Source organism: Salmo salar, chromosome ssa12, assembly GCF_905237065.1.
Source record: "Salmo salar chromosome ssa12, Ssal_v3.1, whole genome shotgun sequence".
In the NCBI taxonomy this organism is placed as follows: domain Eukaryota; kingdom Metazoa; phylum Chordata; class Actinopteri; order Salmoniformes; family Salmonidae; genus Salmo; species Salmo salar.
In genome coordinates this window covers 11170001-11197500 of record NC_059453.1, presented here as the reverse complement: position 1 = coordinate 11197500, position 27500 = coordinate 11170001, and the positions used below count along the sequence as shown (strand labels likewise).

Sequence of the window (27500 nt, the reverse complement as noted above, 5' to 3'; positions counted from 1 at the left end):
GCATGACGTTGAAGATCATACATGAGGGAGTGCATGTGTGTGAGAGAATGTGAGACTACCCAGAGAGTGTTTTTTGATCAGAGCCAGCTGATGTCAGAGGAACGGCAACATGTGTCTCACATCCCTCCATCCAATTACTCCTCCCTTCTCTTTCCTTTCAATTCATCCCTCTGTTCCACTCCCCCACATCACTCCATCCATCAGCTAAGCGTCTCGTCTCCGAGGAGAATGGGATATTGAACTGAGAGAGAAAAAGAGGAGAAAGAGAGAGGAGAGAGAGAGAGAGAGAGAAAAAGAGAGGGACAGAGAGAGAGGAACAGAGAGAGAGACAGAGAGAGAGAAGAGAGAGGAACAGCGAGAGAGACAGAGAGAGAGAGAGACAGAAAGAGAGAGAGACAGAGAGAGAAGAGAGAGAGAGGGACAGAGAGAGAGACAGAGAGAGAGAGACAGAGAGAGAGAGAAACAGAGAGAGAGAGACAGAGAGAGAGACAGAGAGAGAGAGAAGAGAGAGAGAGGGACAGAGTGAGAGAGAAAGGAACAGAGAGAGATACAGAGAGAGAGAAGAGAGAGAGAGACAGAGAGAGAGAGAAAGGAACAGAGAGAGAGACAGCGAGAGAGAGAGAGAGAGAGACAGAGAGAGAGAGAGAAACAGAGAGAGAGAGACAGAGAGAGAGACAGAGAAGAGAGAGAGGGACAGAGCAAGAGAGAAAGGAACAGAGAGAGACAGAGAGAGAGAGAAGAGAGAGAGAGGGACAGAGCGAGAGAGAAAGGAACAGAGAGAGAGACAGAGAGAGAGAGACAGAGAGAGAGCGGGAACAAAGGACAGAGAAAAAGGGAATGGTAAAAAGAGAGAGAGGAGGTGTAGGCTGGTAATAACATGTTCTAGAGCAGGGGCCGTACTTCCTGCTGGAGTGTGTGTCTTTATTCTAAAGAATGCAATAACATGTCTTTAAGAGAAACAACAAAACCAAGTTTCCTAACTCTGTCCCCTACATTACCCAGAAACACACAAACATAATCTCACGCACACAGAAGTGCACACACACATGCACACAAGCACGAAGTGTGTATATGTGGGAACAGACCCTGTAATCTATACTGTAGTCCCTGAAGCTGAAGCCTCCTATGTTATAGATACTGTAGTCCCTGAAGCTGACTCCTCTTATGTTATAGATACTGTAGTCCCTGAAGCTGAAGCCTCCTATGTTATAGATACTGTAGTCCCTGAAGCTGACTCCTATAGATACTGTAGTCCCTGAAGCTGACTCCTCTTATGTTATAGATACTGTAGTCCCTGAAGCTGAAGCCTCCTATGTTATAGATACTGTAGTCCCTGAAGCTGACTCCTCTTATGTTATAGATACTGTAGTCCCTGAAGCTGACTCCTCCTATGTTATAGATACTGTAGTCCCTGAAGCTGACTCCTCCTATGTTATAGATACTGTAGTCCCTGAAGCTGAAGCCTCCTATGTTATAGATACTGTAGTCCCTGAAGCTGAAGCCTCCTATGTTATAAATACTTTAGTCCCTGAAGCTGAAGCCTCCTATGTTATAGATACTGTAGTCCCTGAAGCTGACTCCTCTTATGTTATAGATACTGTAGTCCCTGAAGCTGACTCCTCTTATGTTATAGATACTGTAGTCCCTGAAGCTGACTCCTCTTATGTTATAGATACTGTAGTCCCTGAAGCTGAAGCCTCCTATGTTATAGATACTGTAGTCCCTGAACCTGAAGCCTCTTATGTTATAGATACTGTAGTCCCTGAAGCCTCTTATTTTATAGATACTGTAGTCCCTGACTCCTCTTATGTTATAGTTACTGTAGTCCCTGAAGCTGACTCCTAATATGTTATAGATACTGTAGTCCCTGAAGCTGAAGCCTCTTATGTTATAGATACTGTAGTCCCTGAAGCTGAAGCCTCCTATGTTATAGATACTGTAGTCCCTGAAGCTGACTCCTCTTATGTTATAGATACTGTAGTCCCTGAAGCCACCTATGTTATAAATACTGTAGTCCCTGAAGCTGACGCCTCTTATGTTATAGATACTGTAGTCCCTGAAGCTGAAGCCTCCTATGTTATAGATACTGTAGTCCCTGAAGCTGACTCCTCTTATGTTATAGATACTGTAGTCCCTGAAGCTGAAGCCTCCTATGTTATAGATACTGTAGTCCCTGAACCTGAAGCCTCTTATGTTATAGATACTGTAGTCCCTGAAGCTGACTCCTCTTATGTTATAGATACTGTAGTCCCTGAAGCTGAAGCCTCCTATGTTATAGATACTGTAGTCCCTGAACCTGAAGCCTCTTATGTTATAGATACTGTAGTCCCTGAAGCTGAAGCCTCCTATGTTATAGATACTGTAGTCCCTGAAGCTGACTCCTAATATGTTATAGATACTGTAGTCCCTGAAGCTGAAGCCTCTTATGTTATAGATACTGTAGTCCCTGAAGCCTCTTATGTTATAGATACTGTAGTCCCTGAAGCCACCTATGTTATAAATACTGTAGTCCCTGAAGCTGACGCCTCTTATGTTATAGATACTGTAGTCCCTGAAGCCTCTTATGTTATAAATACTTTAGTCCCTGAAGCTGACGCCTCTTATGTTATAGATACTGTAGTCCCTGAAGCCTCTTATGTAGTTAATATAGTTAATCATATAGACATTATAGTTCATCATATAGATACTGTAGTTCATAATTTATTTACAGTATTTCATCATATATCTACTGTAGTTCAACATATATTTACTGTAGGTTATCATATATCTGCTGTAGGTTATCATATATCTACTGTAGTTTATCATATATCCACTGTAGTTCATCATATATCTACTGCAGTTATCATATATCTACTGCAGTCCATCATATATCTACTGTAGTTTATCATATATCTACTGTAGTTTATCATATATCTACTGTAGTTCATCATATATCTACTGTAGTTCATCATATATCTACTGTAGTTTATCATATATCTACTGTAGTTTATCATATATCTACTGTAGTTCATCATATATCTACTGTAGGTCATCATGTAGCTACTGTAGTTCATCATATATCTACTGTTGTTCATCATACATATACTGTAGTTCATCATGTAGCTACTGTAGTTCATTATATATCTACTATACTTTATCATATATCTACTATAGTTCATTCTACATGTCTGTTCGTTGCCACTGCTCCCCTTACATTTAACAGTATGGTTGTGTGTGCTTATTTCGCTCTGTGTGTGTCTGTCTGTCTCTCTGTCTATCTCCCCCTCCCTCTTTCCCGTTCTCTCTCACTGTCTCTCTCTCTGTCTCTGTCTCTCCCTCTCTCTCTCCTTCTCTCTCTCTCTCTCTCTCTCTCTCTCTCTCTCTCTCTCTCTCTCTCTCTCTCTCTCTCTCTCTCTCTCTGTGTGTGTATACCATGACTCTACTTCCACCATAGATCAGAGCCCTGAGGAAGTGGGAGACTGATAGTTACCAGGTGAGAGGAATGCAGTGTGTAACAGCTAGTCTGTGGCTACAGTAAAGGCCTGGTGATATCACTGTGTGTAACAGCTAGTCTGTGGCTACAGTAAAGGCCTGGTGATATCACTGTGTGTAACAGCTAGTCTGTGGCTACAGTAAAGGCCTGGTGATATCACTGTGTGTTACAGCTAGTCTGTGGCTACAGTAAAGGCCTGGTGATATCACTGTGTGTAACAGCTAGTCTGTGGCTACAGTAAAGGCCTTGTGATATCACTGTGTGTAACAGATAGTCTGTGGCTACAGTAAAGGCCTGGTGATATCACTGTGTATAACAGCTAGTATGTGGCTACAGTAAAGGCCTGGTGATATCACTGTGTGTAACAGCTAGTCTGTGGCTACAGTAAAGGCCTGGTGATATCACTGTGTGTAACAGATAGTCTGTGGCTACAGTAAAGGCCTGGTGATATCACTGTGTATAACAGCTAGTATGTGGCTACAGTAAAGGCCTGGTGATATCACTGTGTGTAACAGCTAGTCTGTGGCTACAGTAAAGGCCTGGTGATATCACTGTGTGTAACAGCTAGTCTGTGGCTACAGTAAAGGCCTGGTGATATCACTGTGTGTAACAGATAGTCTGTGGCTACAGTAAAGGCCTGGTGATATCACTGTGTATAACAGCTAGTCTGTGGCTACAGTAAAGGCCTGGTGATATCACTGTGTGTAACAGCTAGTCTGTGGCTACAGTAAAGGCCTGGTGATATCACTGTGTGTAACAGATGGTCTGTGGCTACAGTAAAGGCCTGGTGATATCACTGTGTGTAACAGCTAGTCTGTGGCTACAGTAAAGGCCTGGTGATATCACTGTTTGTAACAGATAGTCTGTGGCCACAGTAAATGCCTGGTGATATCACTGTGTGTAACAGATAGTCTGTGGCTACAATAAAGGCCACATAGTATAGGGTGCCATGCTGGTCAACAGTAGTGCACTATACTTGGAATAGGGTGCCATTTGAGACGTGTCCTATGTTAATTTTTCTAATCCAAGATGGCATAGCAGTCAGACGTCCTTTGTCCTCGTCTTGTCATGTCCCGTGTATATATATATTGACATCTTTTCTTCTCATATCTTTTTATATATATTTCTAAAAACTCAACTTCAAAACACTCTCCTGCAACCCGCCTCACCAATAAAAAAAAAAGTATTATTTACCTCAAATCTGAAATCCACAACAGAAGCTAGCCAGAAGTTAGCCATAAGTTAGCCAGTTCACTAGCTAACGTTAGAATTCAGCTAACCACGGTTGGCGGTCATCAGCTATCCCTTAGCTCGAAAAGCTATCGCCAGTTTTGTACAACGCGACTCAGGCCAGAGCATACCGGACCTATTTTCTCTCCATATCCCTGGATTTGTACCGCAGGCTCTGGAGATTTACACCTGGATCTTGCAGCTAGCTGGCTGCTATCCGAGTGACTATTGGCTAACGTCGGTCCCGGAGCTAACATCAATTATTCTGGAGCTAGCCAGCTGAAGAGTTCCATCAGCCACTCCTGGGCTACAATCACCTATCCGGACCCATTTTACTGCCGATGCGGAGCCCCATCGAGCCTTCACGACTGGACTACTGACATTATCTGCCCGAGGGAGTTATCCAACTGGCCCCTCCGTCGCGACATAACCTGAACGCCCATCTGCGGTCTGCTAATCGTTAGCTGTCTTATCGGCTGCTATCTGAATAGGTCGATCGGCCAATTTTCTTGGGCCACTATATCTATAACTATTTTGCCAATTGGATTGGTCCCCTCTACCACATGGAACCCCACTAATCTACCGACGGAAACGCACGAGGTGGCTAAAAACAGACCATCTTCTGCCTACTTGCTACCCATGGCCCGGATAGCTGTCTGAATCGCCGCAACCGACCTATCTACTCACTGGACCCTTTTGATCACTTGGCTAAGCATGCCTTTCCTTAATGTCAATATGCCTTGTCCATTGCTGTTCTGGTTTGTGTTTATTGGCTTATTTCACTGTAGAGCCTCTAGCCCTGCTCAGCATACCTTATCCAACCTCTCAGTTCCACCACCCACACATGCGATGATATCACCTGGTTTCAATGATGTTTCTAGAGACAATATCTCTCTCATCATCACTCAATGCCTAGGTTTACCTCCACTGTATTCACATCCAACCATACCGTTGTCTGTACATTATACCTTGAAGCTATTTTATCGCCCCCAGAAACCTGCTCCTTTTACCCTCTGTTCCGGACGTCCTAGATGACCAATTCTCATAGCTTTTAGCCGTACCCTTATCCTACTCCTCCTCTGTTCCTTTGGCAATGTAGAGGTGAATCCAGGCCCTGCAGTGTCTAGCTCCACTCCTATTCCCCAGGCGCTCTCTTTTGATGACTTCTGTAACCGTAATAGCCTTGGTTTCATGCATGTTAATATTAGAAGCCTTCTCCCTAAGTTTGTTTAATTCACTGCTTTAGCACACTCTGCCAACCCGGATGTCCTAGCCGTGTCTGAATCCTGGCTTAGGAAGACCACCAAAAACTCTGAAATCTCCATCCCTAACTACAACATTTTCAGACAAGATAGAACGGCCAAAGGGGGCAGTGTTGCAATCTACTGCAGAGATAACCTGCAGAGTTTTGTCCTACTATCCAGGTCTGTACCCAAACAATTTGAACTTCTACTTTTAAAAATCCACCTTTCTAAAAACAAGTCTCTCCCCGTTGCCGCCTGCTATAGACCACCCTCTGCCCCAGCTGTGCTCTGGACACCATATGTGAACTGATTGCCCCCCATCTATCTTCAGAGCTCGTGCTGCTAGGTGACCTAAACTGGGACATGCTTAACACCCCAGCCATCCTACAATCTAAGCTTGATGCCCTCAATCTCACACAAATTATCAATGAACCTACCAGGTACCACCCCAAAGCCGTAAACACGGGCACCCTGATAGATATCAACCTAACCAACTTGCCCTCTAAATACACCTCTGCTGTTTTTAACCAAGATCTCAGCGGTCAGCGGTCACTGCCTCATTGCCTGCATCCGTAATGGGTCAGCGGTCAAACAACCTCCACTCATCACTGTCGAACACTCCCTGAAACACTTCAGCGAGCAGGCCTTTCTAATCGACCTGGCCCGGGTATCCTGGAAGGATATTGACCTCATCCCTTCAGTAGAGGATGCCTGGTTATTTTTTTAAATGCCTTCCTCACCATCTTAAATAAGCATGCCCCATTCAAGAAATTTAGAACCAGGAACAGATATAGCCCTTGGTTCTCGCCAGACCTGACTGCCCTTAACCAACACAAAACATCCTGTGGCGTTCTGCATTAGCATCGAACAGCCTCCGTGATATGCAACTTTTCAGGGAAGTTAGAAACCAATATACACAGGCAGTTAGAAAAGCCAAGGCTAACTTTTTCAAGCAGAAATTTGCTTCCTGCAACACAAACTCAAAAAAGTTCTGGGACACTGTAAAGTCCTTAGAGAATAAGAGCACCTCCTCCCAGCTGCCCACTGCAATGAGGATAGGAAACTCTGTCACCACCGATAAATCCACTATAATTGAAAATTTCAATAAGCATTTTTCTACGGCTGTCCATGCTTTCCACCTGGCTACCCCTACTCCGGTCAACAGCACCGCACCCCCCACAGCAACTCGCCCAAGCCTTCCCCATTTCTCCTTCTCCCAAATCCAGTCAGCTGATGTTCTGAAAGAGCTGCAAAATCTGGACCCCTACAAATCAGCCGGGCTAGACAATCTGGACACTTTCTTTCTAAAATGATCTGCCGAAATTGTTGCAACCCCTATTACTAGCCTGTTAAACCTCTCTTTCGTGTTGTCTGAGATTCCCAAAGATTGGAAAGCAGCTGCGGTCATCCCCCTGTTCAAAGGGGGGGACACTCTTGACCCAAACTGCTACAGACCTATATCTATCCTACCCTGCCTTTCTAAAGTCTTTGAAAGCCAAGTCAACAAACAGATTACCGATCATTTCGAATCCCACCGCACCTTCTCCGCTATGCAATCTGGTTTCAGAGCTGGTCATGGGTGCACCTCAGCCACACTCAAGGTCCTAAACGATATCTTAACCGCCATCGATAAGAAACAATACTGTGCTGCCGTATTCATTGACCTGGCCAAGGCTTTCGACTCTGTCAATCACCACATCCTCATCGGCAGATTCAATGGCCTTGGTTTCTCAAATGATTGCCTCGCCTGGTTCACCAACTACTTCTCTGATAGAGTTCAGTGTGTCATATCGGAGGGCCTGTTGTCCGGGCCCCTGGCAGTCTCTATGGGGGTGCCACAGGGTTCAATTCTTGGGCCGACTCTTTTCTCTGTATACATCAATGATGTCGCTCTTGCTGCTGGTGAGTCTCTGATCCACCTCTACGCAGACGACACCATTCTGTATCCTTCTGGCCCTTCTTTGGACACTGTGTTAACTACCCTCCAGATGAGCTTCAATGCCATAAAACTCTCCTTCCGTGGCCTCCAACTGCTCTTAAATACAAGTAAAACTAAATGCATGCTCTTCAACCAATTGCTGCCTGCACCTGCCCGCCCGTCCAGCATCACTACTCTGGACAGTTCTGACTTAGAATATGTGAACAACTACAAATACCTAGGTGTCTGGTTAGACTGTAAACTTTCCTTCCAGACACATCAAACATCTCCAATCCAAAGTTAAATGTAGAATTGGCTTCCTATTTCGCAATAAAGCGTCTTTCACTCATACTGCCAAACATACCCTCGTAAAACTGACCATCCTACCGATCCTCGACTTCGGCGATGTTAATTACAAAATAGCCTCCAATACCCTACTCAATAAATTGGATGCGGTCTATCACAGTGCCATCCGTTTTGTCACCAAAGCCCCATATACTACCCACCACTGCGACCTGTACGCTCTCGTTGGCTGGCGCTCGCTTCATACTCGTTGCCAAACCCACTGGCTACAGGTCATCTACAAGACCCTGCTAGGTAAAGCTCCCCCTTATCTCAGCTCGCTGGTCACCATAGCAGCACCCACCTGTAGCATGCGCTCCAGCAGGTATATCTCTCTGGACACCCCCACAGCCAATTCCTCCTTCGGCCGCCTCTCCTTCCAGGTCTCTGCTGCCAATGACTGGAACAAACTACAGAAATCTCTAAAACTGGAAACACTTATCTCCCTCACTAGCTTTAAGCACCAGCTGTCAGAGCAGCTCACAGATTACTGCACCTGTACATAGCCCATCTATAATTTAGCCCAAACAACTACCTCTTCCCCTACTGTATTTATTTACAGGGCTCCGGGCAGCCGAGCGGAAATGGAGGAAAACTCGCCTCCCTGCGGACCTGGCATCCTTTCACTCCCTCCTCTCTACATTTTCCTCTTCTGTCTCTGCTGCTAAAGCCACTTTCTACCACTCTAAATTCCAAGCATCTGCCTCTAACCCTAGGAAGCTCTTTGCCACCTTCTCCTCCCTCCTGAATCCTCCTCCCTCTCCCCCCCCCTCCCTCTCTGCGGATGACTTCGTCAACCATTTTGAAAAGAAGGTCGACGACATCCGATCCTTGTTTGCTAAGTCAAACGACACCGCTGGTCCTGCTCACACTGCCCTACCCTGTGCTCTGACCTCTTTCTCCCCTCTCTCTCCAGATGAAATCTCGCGTCTTGTGACGGCCGGCAGCCCAACAACCTGCCCGCTTGACCCTATCCCCTCCTCTCTTCTCCAGACCATTTCCGGAGACCTTCTCCCTTACCTCACCTCGCTCATCAACTCATCCTTGACCGCTGGCTACGTCCCTTCCGTCTTCAAGAGAGCGAGAGTTGTACCCCTTCTGAAAAAACCTACACCCGATCCCTCTGATGTCAACAACTACAGACCAGTATCCCTTCTTTCTTTTCTCTCCAAAACTATTGAACGTGCCGTCCTTGGCCAGCTCTCCTGCTATCTCTCTCAGAATTACCTTCTTGATCCAAATCAGTCAGGTTTCAAGACTGGTCATTCAACTGAGACTGCTCTTCTCTGTGTCACGGAGGCTCTCCGCACTGCTAAAGCTAATTCTCTCTCCTCTGCTCTCATCCTTCTAGACCTATCTGCTGCCTTTGACACTGTGAACCATCAGATCCTCCTCTCCACCCTCTCCGAGTTGGGCATCTCCGGCGCGGCCCACGCTTGGATTGCGTCCTACCTGACAGGTCGCTCCTACCAGGTGGCGTGGCGAGAATCTTTCTCCGCACCACGTGCTCTCACCACTGGTGTCCCCCAGGGCTCTGTTCTAGGCCCTCTCCTATTCTCGCTATACACCAAGTCACTTGGCTCTGTCATATCCTCACATGGCCTCTCCTATCATTGCTATGCAGACGACACACAATTAATCTTCTCCTTTCCCCCTTCTGATAACCAGGTGGCGAATCGCATCTCTGCATGTCTGGCAGACATATCAGTGTGGATGACAGATCACCACCTCAAGCTGAACCTCGGCAAGACGGAGCTGCTCTTCCTCCCGGGGAAGGACTGCCCGTTCCATGATCTCTCCGTCACGGTTGACAACTCCATTGTGTCCTCCTCCCAGAGTGCTAAGAACCTTGGCGTGACCCTGGACAACACCTTGTCGTTCTCCACTAACATCAAGGCGGTGACCCGATCCTGTAGGTTCATGCTCTACAACATTCGCAGAGTACGACCCTGCCTCACACAGGAAGCGGCCCAGGTCCTAATCCAGGCACTTGTCATCTCCCGTCTGGATTACTGCAACTCGCTGTTGGCTGGGCTCCCTGCCTGTGCCATTAAACCCCCACAACTCATCCAGAACGCCGCAGCCCGTCTGGTGTTCAACCTTCCCAAGTTCTCTCACGTCACCCCGCTCCTCCGCTCTCTCCACTGGCTTCCAGTTGAAGCTCGCATCCGCTACAAGACCATGGTGCTTGCCTACGGAGCTGTGAGGGGAACGGCACCTCCGTACCTTCAGGCTCTGATCAGGCCCTACACCCAAACAAGGGCACAGCGTTCATCCACCTCTGGCCTGCTGGCCCCCCTACCTCTGAGGAAGCACAGTTCCCGCTCAGCCCAGTCAAAACTGTTCGCTGCTCTGGCACCCCTATGGTGGAACAAGCTCCCTCACTACGCCAGGACAGCGGAGTCAATCACCACCTTCCGGAGACACCTGAAACCCCACCTCTTTAAGGAATACCTAGGATAGGATAAAGTAATCCTTCTAACACCCCCCCCCTCTGGATAAGAGCGTCTGCTAAATGACGTAAATGTAATGTAAATGTAAATTTATTTATTTTGCTCCTTTGCACCCCATTATTTCTATTTCTACTTTGCACTTTCTTCCACTGCAAATCTACCTTTCCAGTGTTTTACTTGCTGTATTGTATTTTCTTCACCACCATGGCCTTTTTTGCCTTTACCTCCCTTATCTCACCTCATTTTCTCACTTTGTATATAGACTTATTTTTCCACTATATTATTGACTGTATGTTTGTTTTACCCCATGTGTAACTCTGTGTTGTTGTATGCGTCAAACTGCTTGCTTTATCTTGGCCAGGTCGTAATTGTAAATGAGAACTTGTTCTCAACTTGCCTACCTGGTTAAATAAAGGTGAAATACATATATTTTTTAAAATGAGGCTCGTCTGGTCATGTTGTCTTGGTGTATTCAAATGAAGACAGACAGACATACATACAGACAGACAGACAGACGGACGGCATGCCCGGCCGTCCGTCTGTATGTCCGTCTGTCTGTCCGTCTGTCTGTCTGTCTGTCGGTCGGTCGGACAGACGGACAGACAGACAGAGATCACTTCAGTAAAGCTGTCTAGATGTGTGTTGACAGGTGCAGGGCAGATGGAGGGGTTAAGGAGCCACACCAGTAGAGACACGCCCGCTCTCCTCCACCTCACACTCTTACTCTGTCATCCCCCTCTCCTCTCCCTCCCCTTTTCATTGCCCTGTGCCCTCTCTCCTCCACCTCACACTCTTACTCTTCTTTTCTACTCTGTAATCCCCCTCTCTTTTCTCTGCTCCTGTCATCCCCCTCTCCTCTCCCTCCCCTTTTGATCGCCCTTTGACCTCTCTCTCCTTGTTCCTTCACATTGCCACTCATACTGCGTCCCCCTCTCTCTCTCTCTCTCTCTCTCTCTCTCTTTAGCTCAATCTCTGTGTCTCTCTCTTTCTCTCTCTCTCTCTTTAGCTCACTCTCTCTCTCTCTTTAGCTCTCTCTCTCTCTCTCTTTAGCTCAATCTCTGTCTCTCTCTCTCTCTCTTTAGCTCACTCTCTGTCTCTCTCTCTTTCTCACTCTCTGTGTGTGTGGTGGTTTGACAAGTGGTGTGTGTGTGTGTGTGTGTGGGGGGGGAATGTTGTTGTAGTTGAGGCTGTGGTGTCTGTTATAAGTTTTACCAGATTGTCCTGTAAAGTTGTTGTAAAGTCTCTGAGGCAGATGTGTTTAGGAGATGCATCTTTCTCATGAGTAGGGTTTAGGCTAGGGAAACCTTAGGGTTTCTTAATAATGGCTCAGGACCCAACGTAGGTCCTGGCCATCTGAGAGGTGGGTCGCAGTGTGATAATACATCTATTATCACAAACTATTTCTTCTTAATTTGGGTCACGAGTTGAAAAAGTTTGAGAAACCCTTGAGTAGTCTGTGTGTTGTAAGGTAAGAGGGAAGGAGAGAGAGGGAGAGAAAGGGAGAGAGAAGGAGAGTGAAACTCACCAGCTGCATGAGTCCCTCTCCTCTCTCTCTCTCCTCTCTCTCTCTCCTCTCTATCCGTCTCTCTCTCTCTCAGTGCTCTGGTCGATTTGACTTTGTTTCCTAACTCCTCCCTCCCCATCTCCAGCCAATCTGGTGGACGTGCTGAGGATCCTGGACCTATCAGAGGACATGGAGGGTGTGTCTCTGGAGGCAGGGCTCTGCACCAGTAGAGAGGGAAGAGAAGAGACAGACATCTCCTTCAAGATCAACAAGAAGATTCAACTCAGTGTCCCTACAAAACAGCTGTTCCCAGGTACACTACACTACACACACACACACACACACACACACACACACACACACACACACACACACACACACACACACACACACACACACACACACACACACACACTACAGACACACACACACACACACACACACACACACACACACACACACACACACACACACACACACACACACACCTGCATCCACACGATGATGATGAACAACAATACGATGAAAATTATACTGATCTGTCTCTATCGACTCAGTGTTCCCAGTAGACGATTGTAGTGATGGTGATGATGATGATGAGGATGACGATGATTGTAGCGATAACCCACTCTCTCTCTTTCTTTCTCTCTCTCTCTGTCTCTCTCTCTCTTTCTTTCTCTCTCTCTTTCTTTCTCTCTCTCTCTATCTCTCTCTCTCTCTCTCTCTCTCTCTGTCTCTCCAGAAGGGTGGTTCCCAGTGGACTTCTCTGTCCTGGCTACGGTGCGTGCCCGGCGGGGTGCCCAGGTGTTCTTGCTGTCCCTGTACGACCCTCAGGGTACCCAGCAGCTGGGGATAGAGGTCGGGAGGTCCCCTGTCTTCCTGTATGAAGACCAGCAAGGCCTGCCTTCTCCTGAACTCTACCCTACCTTCAGGAAGATCAACCTGGCTGACGGCAAGTAGGTGTAACACACACAGATACTGGACGTGAACAGGAATGCACACAGACACTATGTCTCACCCCTCCAAAATCCAGATTCATCACTTTCACATTTCTTTACATGTTTAGATTTGTTGATTTCATTTGACAGTTAAAACAAGACATATACTCAGTACGTACATGTTAAAACGGAACTGGGAGAGCACAATAAAGTGCTATACTTATTACCATTGTGGTCCCTCTCCCTCTCTCTCTCTCTCTCTCTCTCTCTCTCTCTCTCTCTCTCTCCCTCTCTCCCTCTGTCACAGAGTAGCTTAGAGTGTCAGTCACTGACTGGATCTAGTATGACAACACCCTAGAATAACTCTCTCTCTCTCTCCCCCCCCCCCCCTCCCCAGATGGCACAGGGTAGCGTACAGTGTGGCGGGTCAGTCAGTGACTCTGTATCTGGACTGTGAGAAGGTGGAGAGTCTGGAGCTCCAGAGAGGTCTTAACCCAGAGGTCAGCACTGAAGGAGTCACTGTGTTCGGGACACGGCTACTGGATGACCAGGTCTTCGAGGTAGGACTATGTTGGAAGTAGGACTGTGTTGGAGGTAGGACTGTGTTGGAGGTAGGACTGTGTTGGAGGTAGGAGTGTGTTGATGTTAGGACTGTGTTGGAGGTAGGAGTGTGTTGGAGGTAGGAGCGTGTTGGAGGTAGAGGCGTGTTGGAGGTAGGACTGTGTTGGAGGTAGGAGCGTGTTGGAGGTAGGACTGTGTTGGAGGTAGGAACGTGTTGGAGGTAGGAGCGTGTTGGAGGTAGGACTGTGTTGGAGGTAGGAGTGTGTTGGAGGTAGAGGCGTGTTGGAGGTAGGACTGTGTTGGAGGTAGGAGCGTGTTGGAGGTAGGACTTGGAGGTAGGCGTGTTGGAGGTAGGAGCGTGTTGGAGGTAGGACTGTGTTGGAGGTAGGAGTGTGTGGAGGTAGAGGCGTGTTGGAGGTAGGACTGTGTTGGAGGTAGGAGTTGAGTAGGACTATGTTGGAGGTAGGACTGTATTAGAGGTAGGACTGTGTTGGAGGTAGGAGTGTGTTGGAGGTAGGAGTGTGTTGGAGGTAGGAGTGTGTTGGAGGTAGGAGCGTGTTGGAGGTAGGACTGTGTTGGAGGTAGGACTGTATTAGAGGTAGGACTGTGTTGGAACACTTGCACACACACACACACACACACACACACACACACACACACACACACACACACACACACACACACACACACACACACACACACACACACACACACACACACACAGAGACACAAACACGGAGCACAAGCTCTATATCTCTCTACAGCCCCCTCATGTGGTCATGTCTATGTACTTCACCCTGTCCCCTGACATATCCCATGTAACATCACATAGAATATTTAATTAACTTCTATGGGCTACGTGGGACGCTAGCGTCCCACCTGCGGGACACAGCCAGTGAAATATCAGGGCAGCAAATTCAAAACAAAATGTCATAATTCAACTTTCTCAAACATACAACTATTTTACACCATTTTAAAGATACACTTCTCCTTGATGTAACCACATTGTCCGATTTCAAAAAGGCTTTACAGCGAAAGCATAACATTAGATTATGTTAGGAGAGTACATAGACAAAAATAATCACACAGCCATTTTCCAGGCAAGGACATGTGTCAATAAAACCCAAAACACAGCTAAATGAAGCACTAACCTTTGACGATCTTCATCAGATGACACTCCTAGGACATTATGTTACACAATACATGTATGTTTTGTTCGATAAAGTTCATATTTATATCCAAAAACAGCATTTTACATTGGCACGTGATGTTCAGAAAATGTATTCCCACCAAAACTTCCGGTGAATGTGCACACAATTTGCAAAAATACTCATCATAAACGTTGACAAAATATATAACAATTATTTAAAGAATTATAGATAGACTACTCCTGGATGCAACCGCTGTGTCAGATTTTAAAATAGCTTTACGGAGAATGCACATTTTTCAATATTCTGAGTACATAGCTCACCATCACAGCAAGCTATACAGACACCCGCCAAGTTTGGGGTCACCTAAATTCAGAATTAGTATTATAAAAATTCTCTTACCTTTGCTGATCTTCGTCAGAATGCACTCCCAGGACTGCTGCTTCCACAATAAATGTTGTTTTTGTTCGAAATAATCCATATTTATGTCCAAATACCTCCGTTTTGTTCGTGCGTACAGATCACTTATCCATAACGATCACTTATCCAAAAGTCAAAATGTTCCATTACTGTACTTAGAAGCATGTCAAACGCTGTTTAAAATCAATCTTTATGGTATTTTTAACGTAAAATTGCGATAATATTCCAACCGGACAATAGCATATTCATTCAAGAAGAAAAAGAAGGAACGGCGCGCTCACGGGATCGCGCATATCCAATCCCTTTGTCCACAGGCAGTCCACTGATTGACTGAGCTCCTATTATCTGCCCAGTGACAGGAGACTGCTGAAAGAACTTTCTGAAGGCTGTTGACAGCCAATGGAAGCCTTAGGAAGTGCAACGTGACCCCACAGAAACTGTAGATTCGATAGAGAATCAAAAGAAGAACTACAATTCTCAGACTTTCCACTTCCTGGTTGGATTTTTCTCAGGTTTTTGCCTGCCATATGAGTTCTGTTATACTCACAGACACCATTCAAACAGTTTTAGAAACTTCAGAGTGTTTCCTGTCCAAATCTACTAATAATATACAAATATTATATTATAATAGTAACCAGTTTAATTTGAGTACGTTTTTCATCCGGCCGTGAAAATACTGCCCCTACACCCCAACAGTTTAATAAATGAAGACGTTATGTCATTGTTAAATTAGATATATTTATTTGTCCAGAGACTCAGAAGACAAGCTCTGCTTTTGTTCATAGGTTACAGGTTAAATTCCATCTAGGATCTCCAGTGTGGTGTAAAACTACCTGCCTGTGTTGTATGTGTTGTGGAAACCCAGTCATACAGCAGAATGACCTTTAACCCCAGTGTGTCTGGGGTCATTTAGTAGAATGACTGTGGTGTCAGGTGGTCTGGCTCTGATTCAACCCTCAACCTGTGTTTGGGCTGGATTCTGATTGTTGACAATCACATTCATTCAGTCACAGATAGGCATGCACATTCATTCAGTCACAGATAGGTATGCACATTCATTCAGTCACAGATAGGTATGCACATTCATTCAGTCACAGATAGGCATGCACATTCATTCAGTCACAGATAGGTATACACATTCATTCAGTCAGTCACAGATAGGTATGCACATTCATTCAGTCACAGATAGGTATGCACATTCATTCAGTCACAGATAGGTATGCACATTCATTCAGTCACAGATAGGCATGCACATTCATTCGGTCACAGATAGGTATACACATTCATTCAGTCAGTCACAGATAGGTATGCACATTCATTCAGTCACAGATAGGTATGCACATTCATTCAGTCACAGATAGGCATGCACATTCATTCAGTCACAGTTATATATGCACATTCATTCAGTCTCAGATAGGTATGCACATTCATTCAGTCACAGATAGGTATGCACATTCATTCAGTCTCAGATAGGTATGCACATTCATTCAATCACAGATAGGTATGCACATTCATTCATTTCACAGTTCATAATAGCTGTACCATATACCCCAAAAATATTAGCTGCATGAATACAAAGAAACATGGTGTGTGTGTGTTTCATGTATTTTATTAATGTGTGTGTGTGTCCACAGGGAGAAATCCAACAGTTGTTGATCGTAGCCGACCCCAGAGCTGCAGAGACCTACTGTCAAGACTACATTCCCGACTGCCACGCCCCTTTACCCTACGACAGCCTATCACAAGAGACTGAGGAGGTGAGTTCCCTTTAGGCAGCCTATCAATAGACAGGGAGGTGATGATGAGAGTCCCATTAGACAGCCTATTATATGACAGAGTTAACTAGGTGACTAGCCAATGTTTAAATGTCTCATCTCTCTCCCTTCCTATCTTTATCTCTCTCTTTCCATTCATTGCAGTATCTTTCTCTTACCCTCCCATCTCTATTGAGAGATTTAGTCAGACAGTGTTTGTTTGCCAGTCTTCCATGTTCCAGAGTTGTTAGCCAGTGTTCCATTTCCATGTGCTAAGGTTGTGTGTGGCAGTGTTCCATGTGCCAGTGTTCCGTGTGCCAGTGTTCCATGTGCTAGAGTTCTGTGTGGCAGTGTTCCATGTGCTAAAGTTCCGTGTGCCAGTGTTCCGTGTGCCAGTGTTCCATGTGCTAAAGTTCCGTGTGCCAGTGTTCCATGTGCTAGAGTTCTGTGAGCCAGTGTTCCGTGTACCCGTGTTCCATGTACTGAAGTTCCATGTGCTAAAGTTCTGTGTGGCAGTGTTCCATGTGCCAGCGTTCCATGTGCCAGTGTTCCATGTCATAGAGTTCTGTGTGGCAGTGTTCCGTGTGCCAGTATTTCCATGTGCTAGAGCTCTGTGTGGAAGTGTACCGTGTGCCAGTGTTCCATGTGCTAGAGTTCTGTGTGCCAGTGTTCCGTGTGCCAGTGTTCCATGTGCTAGAGTTCTGTGTGGCAGTGTTCCGTGTGCCAGTGTTCCGTGTGCTAGAGTTCTGTGTGGCAGTGTTCCATGTGCTAAAGTTCTGTGTGCCAGTGTTCTGTGTGCTAAAGTTCCGTGTGCCAGTGTTCCGTGTGCTAAAGTTCCGTGTGCCAGTGTTCCGTGTGCTAAAGTTCCGTGTGCCAGTGTTCCGTGTGCTAAAGTTCCGTGTGCCAGTGTTTCATGTGCCAGTGTTCCGTGTGCTAAAGTTCCGTGTGCCAGTGTTCCGTGTGCTAAAGTTCCGTGTGGCAGTGTCCCGTGTGCTAAAGTTCCGTGTGCCAGTGTTCCATGTGCTAGAGTTCTGTGTGGCAGTGTTCCGTGTGCCAGTGTTCCGTGTGCCAGTGTCCCGTGTGCTAAAGTTCCGTGTGCCAGTGTTCCATGTGCTAGAGTTCTGTGTTGCAGTGTTCCATGTGCCAGTGTTCCGTGTGCCAGTGTTCCATGTGCCAGTGTTCCGTGTGCTAAAGTTCCGTGTGCCAGTGTTCCGTGTGCCAGTGTTCCGTGTGCTAAAGTTCCGTGTGCAAGTGTTCCGTGTGCTAAAGTCCCGTGTGACAGTGTTCCGTGTGCTAAAGTTCCGTGTGCCAGTGTTCCGTGTGCCAGTGTTCCGTGTGCTAAAGTTCCGTGTGGCAGTGTTCCGTGTGCTAAAGTTCCGTGTGCCAGTGTTCCGTGTGCTAAAGTTCCATGTGTCAGTGTCCCGTGTGCTAAAGTTCCGTGTGCCAGTGTTCCATGTGCTAAAGTTCTGTGTGGCAGTGTTCCGTGTGCCAGTGTTCTGTGTTTCCGTGTTCCGTGTGCTAAAGTTCCATGTGCCAGTGTTCCGTGTGCTAAAGTTCCGTGTGCCAGTGTTCCGTGTTCCAGTGTTCCGTGTGCCAGTGTTCTGTGTGCTAAAGTTCCGTGTGCCAGTGTTCCCGTGCCAGTGTTCCGTGTGCCAGTGTTCCGTGTGCCAGTGTTCCATGTGCCAAAGTTCTGTGTGCCAGTGTTCCGTGTGCTAAAGTTCCGTGTGCCAGTGTTCCATGTGAAGTGTTCCATGTGCCAGTGTTCCATGTGCCCACCTTTCTTCGTCTGTCCCCTGTTCGATTTAACTCCTACCTCACTCCATGGCCTCTGAACACAGCTGTGTGTGTGTGTGTGGGTGTGTGTGTGTTTGTGTGTGTGTAGGAGACAAAGCCCGCCAGGAGAGTGAAGGTGGAGGAGTTTGATGAGTTTGACTACAGTGACCTTTACGACGACCTCTCTGTCTCCACGGTTACCGTGAGACCTAATGTCACAGAGTATGAGGTGAGAGGTGACCTCCACAGTACCTGACCAGACACAACACACCTAGACTAACAACACAGAGTATGAGGTGAGAGGTGATCTCCACAGTACCTCACCAGACACAACACACCTAGACTAACGTCACAGAGTATGAGGTGAGAGGTGACCTCCACAGTACCTGACCAGACACAACACACCTAGACTAACGTCACAGAGTATGAGGTGAGAGGTGACCTCCACAGTACCTGACCAGACACAACACACCTAGACTAACGTCACAGAGTATGAGGTGAGAGGTGACTCACAGATCACCAGACACAACACACCTAGACTAACGTCACAGAGTATGAGGTGAGAGGTGACCTCCACAGTACCTCACCAACACAACACACCTAGACTAACGTTACAGAGTATGAGGTGAGAGGTGACCTCCACAGTACCTCACCAGACACAACACACCTAGACTAACGTCACAGAGTATGAGGTGAGAGGTGACCTCCACAGTACCTCACCAGACACAACACACCTAGACTAACGTCACAGAGTATGAGGTGAGAGGTGACCTCCACAGTACCTGACCAGACACAGAAAGATGGATAAACAATGAAAAAATAAGTTGGGGGGAAAAAAGAATGATCTGGACACCATGTCTAATGTTGCTCTCTCTGAGTTTTCCATTTCAACCATCCATTCATTCTCTCAGTATTGGGACTGTTCTGTGGTTCTAATCAGAGAACTAGAATGTCATTGTGGTTCTGTGGTTCTAATCAGAGAACTAGAATGTCATTGTGGTTCTGTGGTTCTAATCAGAGAACTAGAACGTCATTGTGGTTCTGTGGTTCTAATCAGAGAACTAGAACGTCATTGTGGTTCTGTGGTTATAATCAGAGAACTAGAATTTCATTGTGGTTCTGTATTTATAATCAGAGAACTAGAATGTCATTGTGGTTCTGTATTTATAATCAGAGAACTAGAATTTCATTGTGGTTCTGTGGTTCCAATTCTAACCAGTTTTCTAGTTCTAGTGGTTCAGCTCAAGATCAAATTCTGAAATGTCTTCTTTATGCTACTGTTGACTGTGGATATGATGATGTGTGTGTGTGTGTGTGTGTGTGTGTGTGTGTGTGTGTGTGTGTGTGTGTGTGTGTGTGTGTGTGTGTGTGTGTGTGTGTGTGTGTGTGTGTGTGTGTGTGTGTGCGTGTGTGTGTGTGACAGATTGTAGAGTACGAAGACTACAACAACGGAACAGATGAGTACGAGGTCAGAGAGTATGAATACGAGGAGGAATTTGAAGATCGATACGGATTGGCCGAGAGGGAGAGGGCGGAGACCTGGAACGGACAGGTACATCTCACAATGCAATGTCTGTCAGCAACTCAACACTAAACAACTACTGTTTTGTACTCTGACGAGAGATGTGTGTGGGTGCATGTGTGTGTGTTCCTCTCCACCAGGAAAGACTAGAGAAAGGAGAGAAAGGGGAACCATCCTACTTTGGAGCAGTAAGTACACACACACACACACACACACACACACACACACACACACACACACACACACACACACACACACACACACACACACACACACATAGACACACACCCTGACACTTCAAATACCCACTAGCAATAATTTCATGTTTTCTCTGGCATCTTGCAGAGCACCTTAATCACAGGCCCCGGGGGTCTTCCAGGACCAGAGGTGAGTCAGTGGTGATATTTAGTGTATTCCTCCATACCAAGGGGGGAAAAGTATGACCCCCAGGCACTTCAATCCAGCCCTCCCAGGCACGTCAATGTGTCGCTAGAGCGCGATGGGCCACGGAAATCTCGGCCTGCCAAACCCTCTCCTAACCTGGGCGACGCTGGACCAATTGTGCATCGCCTCATGTGTTTCCCAGTCATGGCCAGCTGTGACACAGTGCTTTAGACCGCTGCGCCACTCGAGAGGCCCCCACAAATGGATTTTAAACAACAATTGGTCCCCTAAAAAATGCTACCCTCCGTTGAATTTCAGAATCTCGATGTGGCCCTCGAGCCCCTGCTCTATACTGTCTCAGTTATATTTCATTAGTTCAGTTTCTCTCTCCACTACACCAGTTGTGTTTCATTAGTTCAGTTTCTCTCTCCACTACACCAGTTGTGTTTCATTAGTTCAGTTTCTCTCTCCACTACACCAGTTGTGTTTCATTAGTTCAGTTTCTCTCTCCACTACACCAGTTGTGTTTCATTAGTTCAGTTTCTCTCTCCACTACACCGGTTGTGTTTCATTAGTTCAGTTTCTCTCTCCACTACACCGGTTGTGTTTCATTAGTTCAGTTTCTTTCTCCACTACACCAGTTGTGTTTCATTAGTTCAGTTTCAGTGTTTCTTAATCCTGATCCTGGGGACGTAAAGGGGTGGACATTCATGTTTTTGCCAATAACACACCTGATTCCACTAACCAAAGGTTTGATGATGTGTTGATTAGTGGAATCAGCTGTATAGGGATGGGGCAAAAACAAAAATATGCACCTTTTTGGGCCCCCAGGACCAGGATTAAGAAACACTCCACTGTACTGTATACTGTACTGTGTCCTCTCTCCAGGGAGAACCAGGACCCCAGGGGCCCACAGGACTGGTAGGACCTCACGGAGACCTAGGAGAACTGGTGAGTTACAAACTAACATACACTCTCTCTCTGTCTCGAACACATATCAACACACACACCTTCTGTCTCTCTCACGCATTTTCACCATCTATCTCTCAAAACACACACTTTCAGATGAACACATAAAACACACCATACATTGTATCAATCTGTCTCTCTCTCTCTCTCTCTCTCTCTCTCTCTCTCTCTCTCTCTCTCTCTGCCCGGGACTACAATCATTTCAGGTTTTTCCAATTCAGGAAGTAAATGTCGTTCTTTATCATCATAATGATCTCCATCCTCCTTCCTCCCCTCCCTTCCTCAGGGTCCTCCAGGCCGGCCGGGTCTCAACGGGGCTGATGGGATACCAGGTCCTCCGGGGAACATCCTCATTGTTCCGGTAAGAACACACACCGTAACATTTTTGGAATGTTCATTCAACTGAAATTGTTACTAATATGTTCACCGCAAACACAACCCTTGTTGAATACACACCTGGTTTCTAAATAAGACTGACAACTAGCAGCTATCGGGACCTCCAGGAGCCAGGTTAGTAGCCTGCAGTAACCTCTTCCTGCCACCGGGAGGACTACTGACAACAATATTTATATACATATATATATTTTATCCTTTATTTACCTAGGCAAGTCAGTTAAGAACAAATTCTTATTTACAATGCCAGCCTGGGAACAGTGGGACGTTCCGCTAGCGGAACGCCTCACCAATATCCAATGGTAGAGCGTGGCGCGAAATACAAAAACCTTAAAAATGCTATAACTTCAATTTCTCAAACATATGACTATTTTACACCATTTGAAAGATAAGACCCTCGTTAATCCAGCCACATTGTCCGATTTCAAAAAGGCTTTACAGTGAAAGCAAAGCATTAGATTATGTCAGGAGAGTACCCAGCCAAAAATAATCACACAGCCATTTTCAAAGCAAGCATATATGTCACAAAAAACCAAACCACAGCTAAATGCAGCACTAACCTTTGATGATCTTCATCAGATGACACTCCTAGGACATTATGTTATACAATACATGCATGTTTTGTTCAATCAAGTTCATATTTATATAAAAAAACAGCTTTTTACATTAGCATGTGATGTTCAGAACAAGCATAGCCACCGAAAACTTCCAGTGAATTTACTAAATTACTCATCATAAACGTTGACAAAATACATAACAATTATTTTAAGAATTATAGATACAGAACTCCTTTATGCAATCGCTATGTCAGATTTTAAAATAGCTTTTCGGCGAAAGCACATTTTGCAATATTCTGAGTACATAGCTCAGCCATCACAGGCTAGCTATTCAGACACCCGCAAACTTCGGGGCTCACTAAACTCAGAATTACTATTAGAAAAATGTGATTACCTTTGCTGTTCTTCGTCAGAATGCACTCCCAGGACTTCTACTTCAACAACAAATGTTGTTTTGGTTCCAAATAATCCATAGTTATATCCAAATACCTCCGTTTTGTTTGTGCATTCAGGTCACTATCCAAAGGGTAACGTGCGAGCGCATTTCGTGACAAAAAAATTCAAAATGTTCCTTTACCGTACTTAGAAGCATGTCAAACGCTGTTTAAAATAAATTTTTATGCTATTTTTCTCATAATATAGCAATAATATTCCAACCGGACAACGTTGTATTCATTCAAAGAGGGAAAGAAAAAAATGGCGAGGTCTCGTGAACGCGCATCTCCAGTCTCTCTGTCACCAGGCAGTCCACTGACAAACTGGACTGCTGTTATCTGCCCAGAGACATGAGATGCGTCAATCCGGTTTATGAAGGCTTTAGAGAGCCAATGGAAGCTGTAGAAAGTGTCATGTAACATCACAGATACTGTAATTTCGATAGAGATGCAACAGAAGGACTACAAATTGTCAGACAGGCCACTTCCTGCTTGGAATCTTCTTTTTGCCTGCCATATGAGTTCTGTTATACTCACAGACACCATTCAAACAGTTTTTAGAAACTTTAGAGTGTTTTCTATCCAAATCGACTAATAATATGCATATTCTCGTTTCTGGGCAAGAGTAGTAACCAGTTTAAATCGGGTACGTTTTTTATCCGGCCGTGAAAATACTGCCCCCTATCCCAGACAGGTTAACTGCCTTGTTCAGAGGCAGAACGACTGATTGTTTACCTTGTCAGCTCGAGGAGTTGATCTAGCAACCTTGCAGTTACTGGCCCAACGCTCTAACCACTAGGCTACCTGTCTCTGACCACTAGGCTACCTGTCTCTAACCACCAGGCTACCTGTCTCTAACCACTAGGCTACCTGTCTCTAACCACTAGGCTACCTGTCTCTAACCACTAGGCTACCTGTCTCTAACCACTAGGCTACTTGTCTCTAACCACTAGGCTACCTGTCTCTAACCACTAGGCTACCTGTCTCTAACCACTAGGCTACCTGTCTCTAACCACTAGGCTACCTGTCTCTAACCACTAAGCTACTTGTCTCTAACCACTAGGCTACCTGTCTCTAACCACTAGACTAAAATAGGCGAACACGTACTTGTCTCAATAGGCTACCTGTCTCAAATAGGCTACCTAACACTAGGCTACCTGTCTCTAACCACTAAGATACTTGTCTCTAACCACTAGGCTACCTGTCTCTAACCACTAGACTACCTCTCTCTAACCACTAGGCTACCTGTCTCTAACCACTAGGTTACCTGTATTTAACCACTAGACTACCTGTCTCTAACCACTAGACTACCTGCCGCCCCATGCAAAAGTCTGCATTATGTCTTTAGTTCCAATGAGATGGAGACCCACTAACAGATGTGTGTGTGTGTGTGTGTGCGTGTGTGCGTATGTGTGTGTGTGCGTGTAGTTCCAGGCAGGGGGAGTCCAACTAACAGGACCAGTGATATCAGCCCAGGAGGCTCAAGCCCAGGCCATTCTACAACAGACCAAGGTAAAGACAGCAACATCACCGTAACATAACCATACTGTTACAACAGACCAAGATAAAGACAGCAACATCACCGTAACATAACCATACTGTTACAACAGACCAAGATAAAGACAGCAACATCACCGTAACATAACCATACTGTTACAACAGACCACAGTGATGACCATATCTGACCGTAATATAACCATAACATAACCATACTGTTACAGCAGACCACAGTGATGACCATATATAACCATAACATAACCATACTTTTACAGCAGGCCACAGTGATGACCATATATAACCATAATATAACTGTCACGAGAATTTTCAATCCCAATGATAACAATCACTATAGCTTTGACCAATTCCCCCTAGGTTGTAAAGCTAGGGTTAATAAGAATTAGGCAAAGACTCAGATTCTGCAAAATGTTCGTTGTAGTTAATTCATGAGAGCTCTCCCCTCAACCAAAATTTGAACAGTCTTTATAACCCCCTCTACGCACACACACACACACACACACACACACACACACACACACACACACACACACACACACACACACACACACACACACACACACACACACACAGACAGGTTTATCACTTTTCTACCAGCCTTGGCAGTTTCTCGCTGTTCCTTTCCTCCCCAGATAAGAGGGACCTTCGAAGGAGCCTCTTTCCTGTTGTCCTTTGTTCTCTCAACTCTCACACCACTACACAGCAACACAATGGTCTAGTCACACATATTATGGAATTATGAATACTAACACATTTCATACAATTATATGATTTCAGGGTGGAATCCTTTAGTCATTACTTTAAACATAGAAATTCCCTTTATCAATAACCATACTGTTACAGCAGACCACAGTGATGACCATATGTGACATGAATGTGACCACTGGTACTGTTATATTGTAGGGAACAACCAATGTGTTAGACTTCACTACCATTGAGGAGATCCCAGCCTCCAGGTTTGAGGCAGTTCACAGTTCTCTAACATCTCTCTGTCTCTGTCTCTGTCTCTCTGTCTCTGTCTTTGTCTCTTTCTCTCTCTCTCTCTCTCTCTCTCTCTCTCTCTCTCTCTCTCTCTCTCTCTCTCTCTCTCCCCAGTTGTCTATGAAGGGACCACCTGGACCACTAGGCCTTATGGGACGTCCTGGACCACTGGTGAGGATACATGTCCATGCCCAGCTGGTGTTAGCATGGTGGCTGACTGTGACCTGTTTTCCTATGAGAAATGCTAACAGTCCACGGTCTTCTAAGAGTTTCTGTTTAGCCTTAATCAAGGTTCTGGTGAAGTAAGGTTGGAGAAAAGCTTGCAAGAGTTCCTGATTTAACTTCTGACCTCTCTGTTTCCAGGGTAACCCGGGTCCTTCGGGGCTGAAGGGAGTAGCCGGGGAGATGGGACCAGCGGTAAGTCATAATGCCATGACGACACATGCATGTCTGATTAGAGTCATGACAACACATAGCTACCTATCTGATTGGATGACATCTTATGATCAATTGATCTCTCCCTTATGTCTCACTATCTCTCGCTCCCCCTCTCTCTCTCTCTCTCTCTCTCTCTCTCTCTCTCTCTCCATCTCTCCCTCTCTCTCCCTCTCTCCCCCCACAGGGTCCTAGAGGTATTATGGGCCAAGCAGGAATGAATGGAAAGTCAGGGAAGAGGGTGAGACTCTGTCTGTCTAACAAGACAGTGTACAGATTGACATTTCAAATACTATTTCAGTACGTCACATTCGTATGCAAACAACACCATAACGTGTGTGTTCCAGGGTCGAGCTGGGACGGATGGGAACAGGGGTGCTCCGGGTGAGACCGGTGGAAAGGTGAGAGAGAATAGTACTAGATCAACTCTGATTGGCTCACTGTATCTTATTCTCTATGCTGACTGTACAGTATGTATATAAACCCTATCCATGTCTTATTCTCTATGCTGACTGTACAGTATGTATATAAACCCTATCCATGTCTTATTCTCCATGCTGACTGTACAGTATGTATATAAACCCTATCCATGTCTTATTCTCTATGCTGACTGTACAGTATGTATATAAACCCTATCCATGTCTTATTCTCCATGCTGACTGTACAGTATGTATATAAACCCTATCCATGTCTTATTATCCATGCTGACTGTACAGTATGTATATAAACCCTATCCATGTCTTATTCTCTATGCTGACTGTACAGTATGTATATAAACCCTATCCATGTCTTATTCTCTATGCTGACTGTACAGTATGTATATAAACCCTATCCATGTCTTATTCTCTATGCTGACTGTACAGTATGTATATAAACCCTATCCATGTCTTATTCTCTATGCTGACTGTACAGTATGTATATAAACCCTATCCATGTCTTATTCTCCATGCTGACTGTACAGTATGTATATAAACCCTAACCATGTCTTATTCTCCATGCTGACTGTACAGTATGTATATAAACCCTATCCATGTCTTATTCTCCATGCTGACTGTACAGTATCTATATAAACCCTATCCATGTCTTATTCTCTATGCTGACTGTACAGTATGTATATAAACCCTATCCATGTCTTATTATCCATGCTGACTGTACAGTATGTATATAAACCCTATCCATGTCTTATTCTCTATGCTGACTGTACAGCATGTATATAAACCCTATCCATGTCTTATTCTCTATGCTGACTGTACAGTATGTATATAAACCCTATCCATGTCTTATTCTCTATGCTGACTGTACAGTATGTATATAAACCCTATCCATGTCTTATTCTCTATGCTGACTGTACAGTATGTATATAAACCCTATCCATGTCTTATTCTCTATGCTGACTGTACAGTATGTATATAAACCCTATCCATGTCTTATTCTCTATGCTGACTGTACAGTATGTATAAAAACCCTATCCATGTCTTATTCTCTATGCTGACTGTACAGTATGTATATAAACCCTATCCATGTCTTATTCTCCATGCTGACTGTACACTATG

General features: G+C 45.4%; 1 protein-coding gene across 1 annotated transcript in view; it reads left to right on the top strand.

The window, feature by feature from the left end:
* The window catches only part of LOC106592099 (collagen alpha-1(XI) chain), a 72814-nt gene that overhangs the window by 4515 nt on the left and 40799 nt on the right, over window positions 1-27500 (top strand). Inside the window, exons 2-16 of the mRNA XM_045690679.1 lie at window positions 12309-12476; window positions 12906-13119; window positions 13499-13661; window positions 16865-16987; window positions 18867-18986; window positions 20181-20309; window positions 20420-20467; window positions 20625-20666; window positions 21552-21614; window positions 21919-21993; window positions 24445-24528; window positions 25627-25683; window positions 25876-25929; window positions 26135-26188; window positions 26295-26348. Coding sequence (XP_045546635.1) covers window positions 12309-12476; window positions 12906-13119; window positions 13499-13661; window positions 16865-16987; window positions 18867-18986; window positions 20181-20309; window positions 20420-20467; window positions 20625-20666; window positions 21552-21614; window positions 21919-21993; window positions 24445-24528; window positions 25627-25683; window positions 25876-25929; window positions 26135-26188; window positions 26295-26348 — 1448 coding nt within the window. The remainder of the gene's footprint in view (window positions 1-12308; window positions 12477-12905; window positions 13120-13498; window positions 13662-16864; window positions 16988-18866; window positions 18987-20180; window positions 20310-20419; window positions 20468-20624; window positions 20667-21551; window positions 21615-21918; window positions 21994-24444; window positions 24529-25626; window positions 25684-25875; window positions 25930-26134; window positions 26189-26294; window positions 26349-27500) is intronic.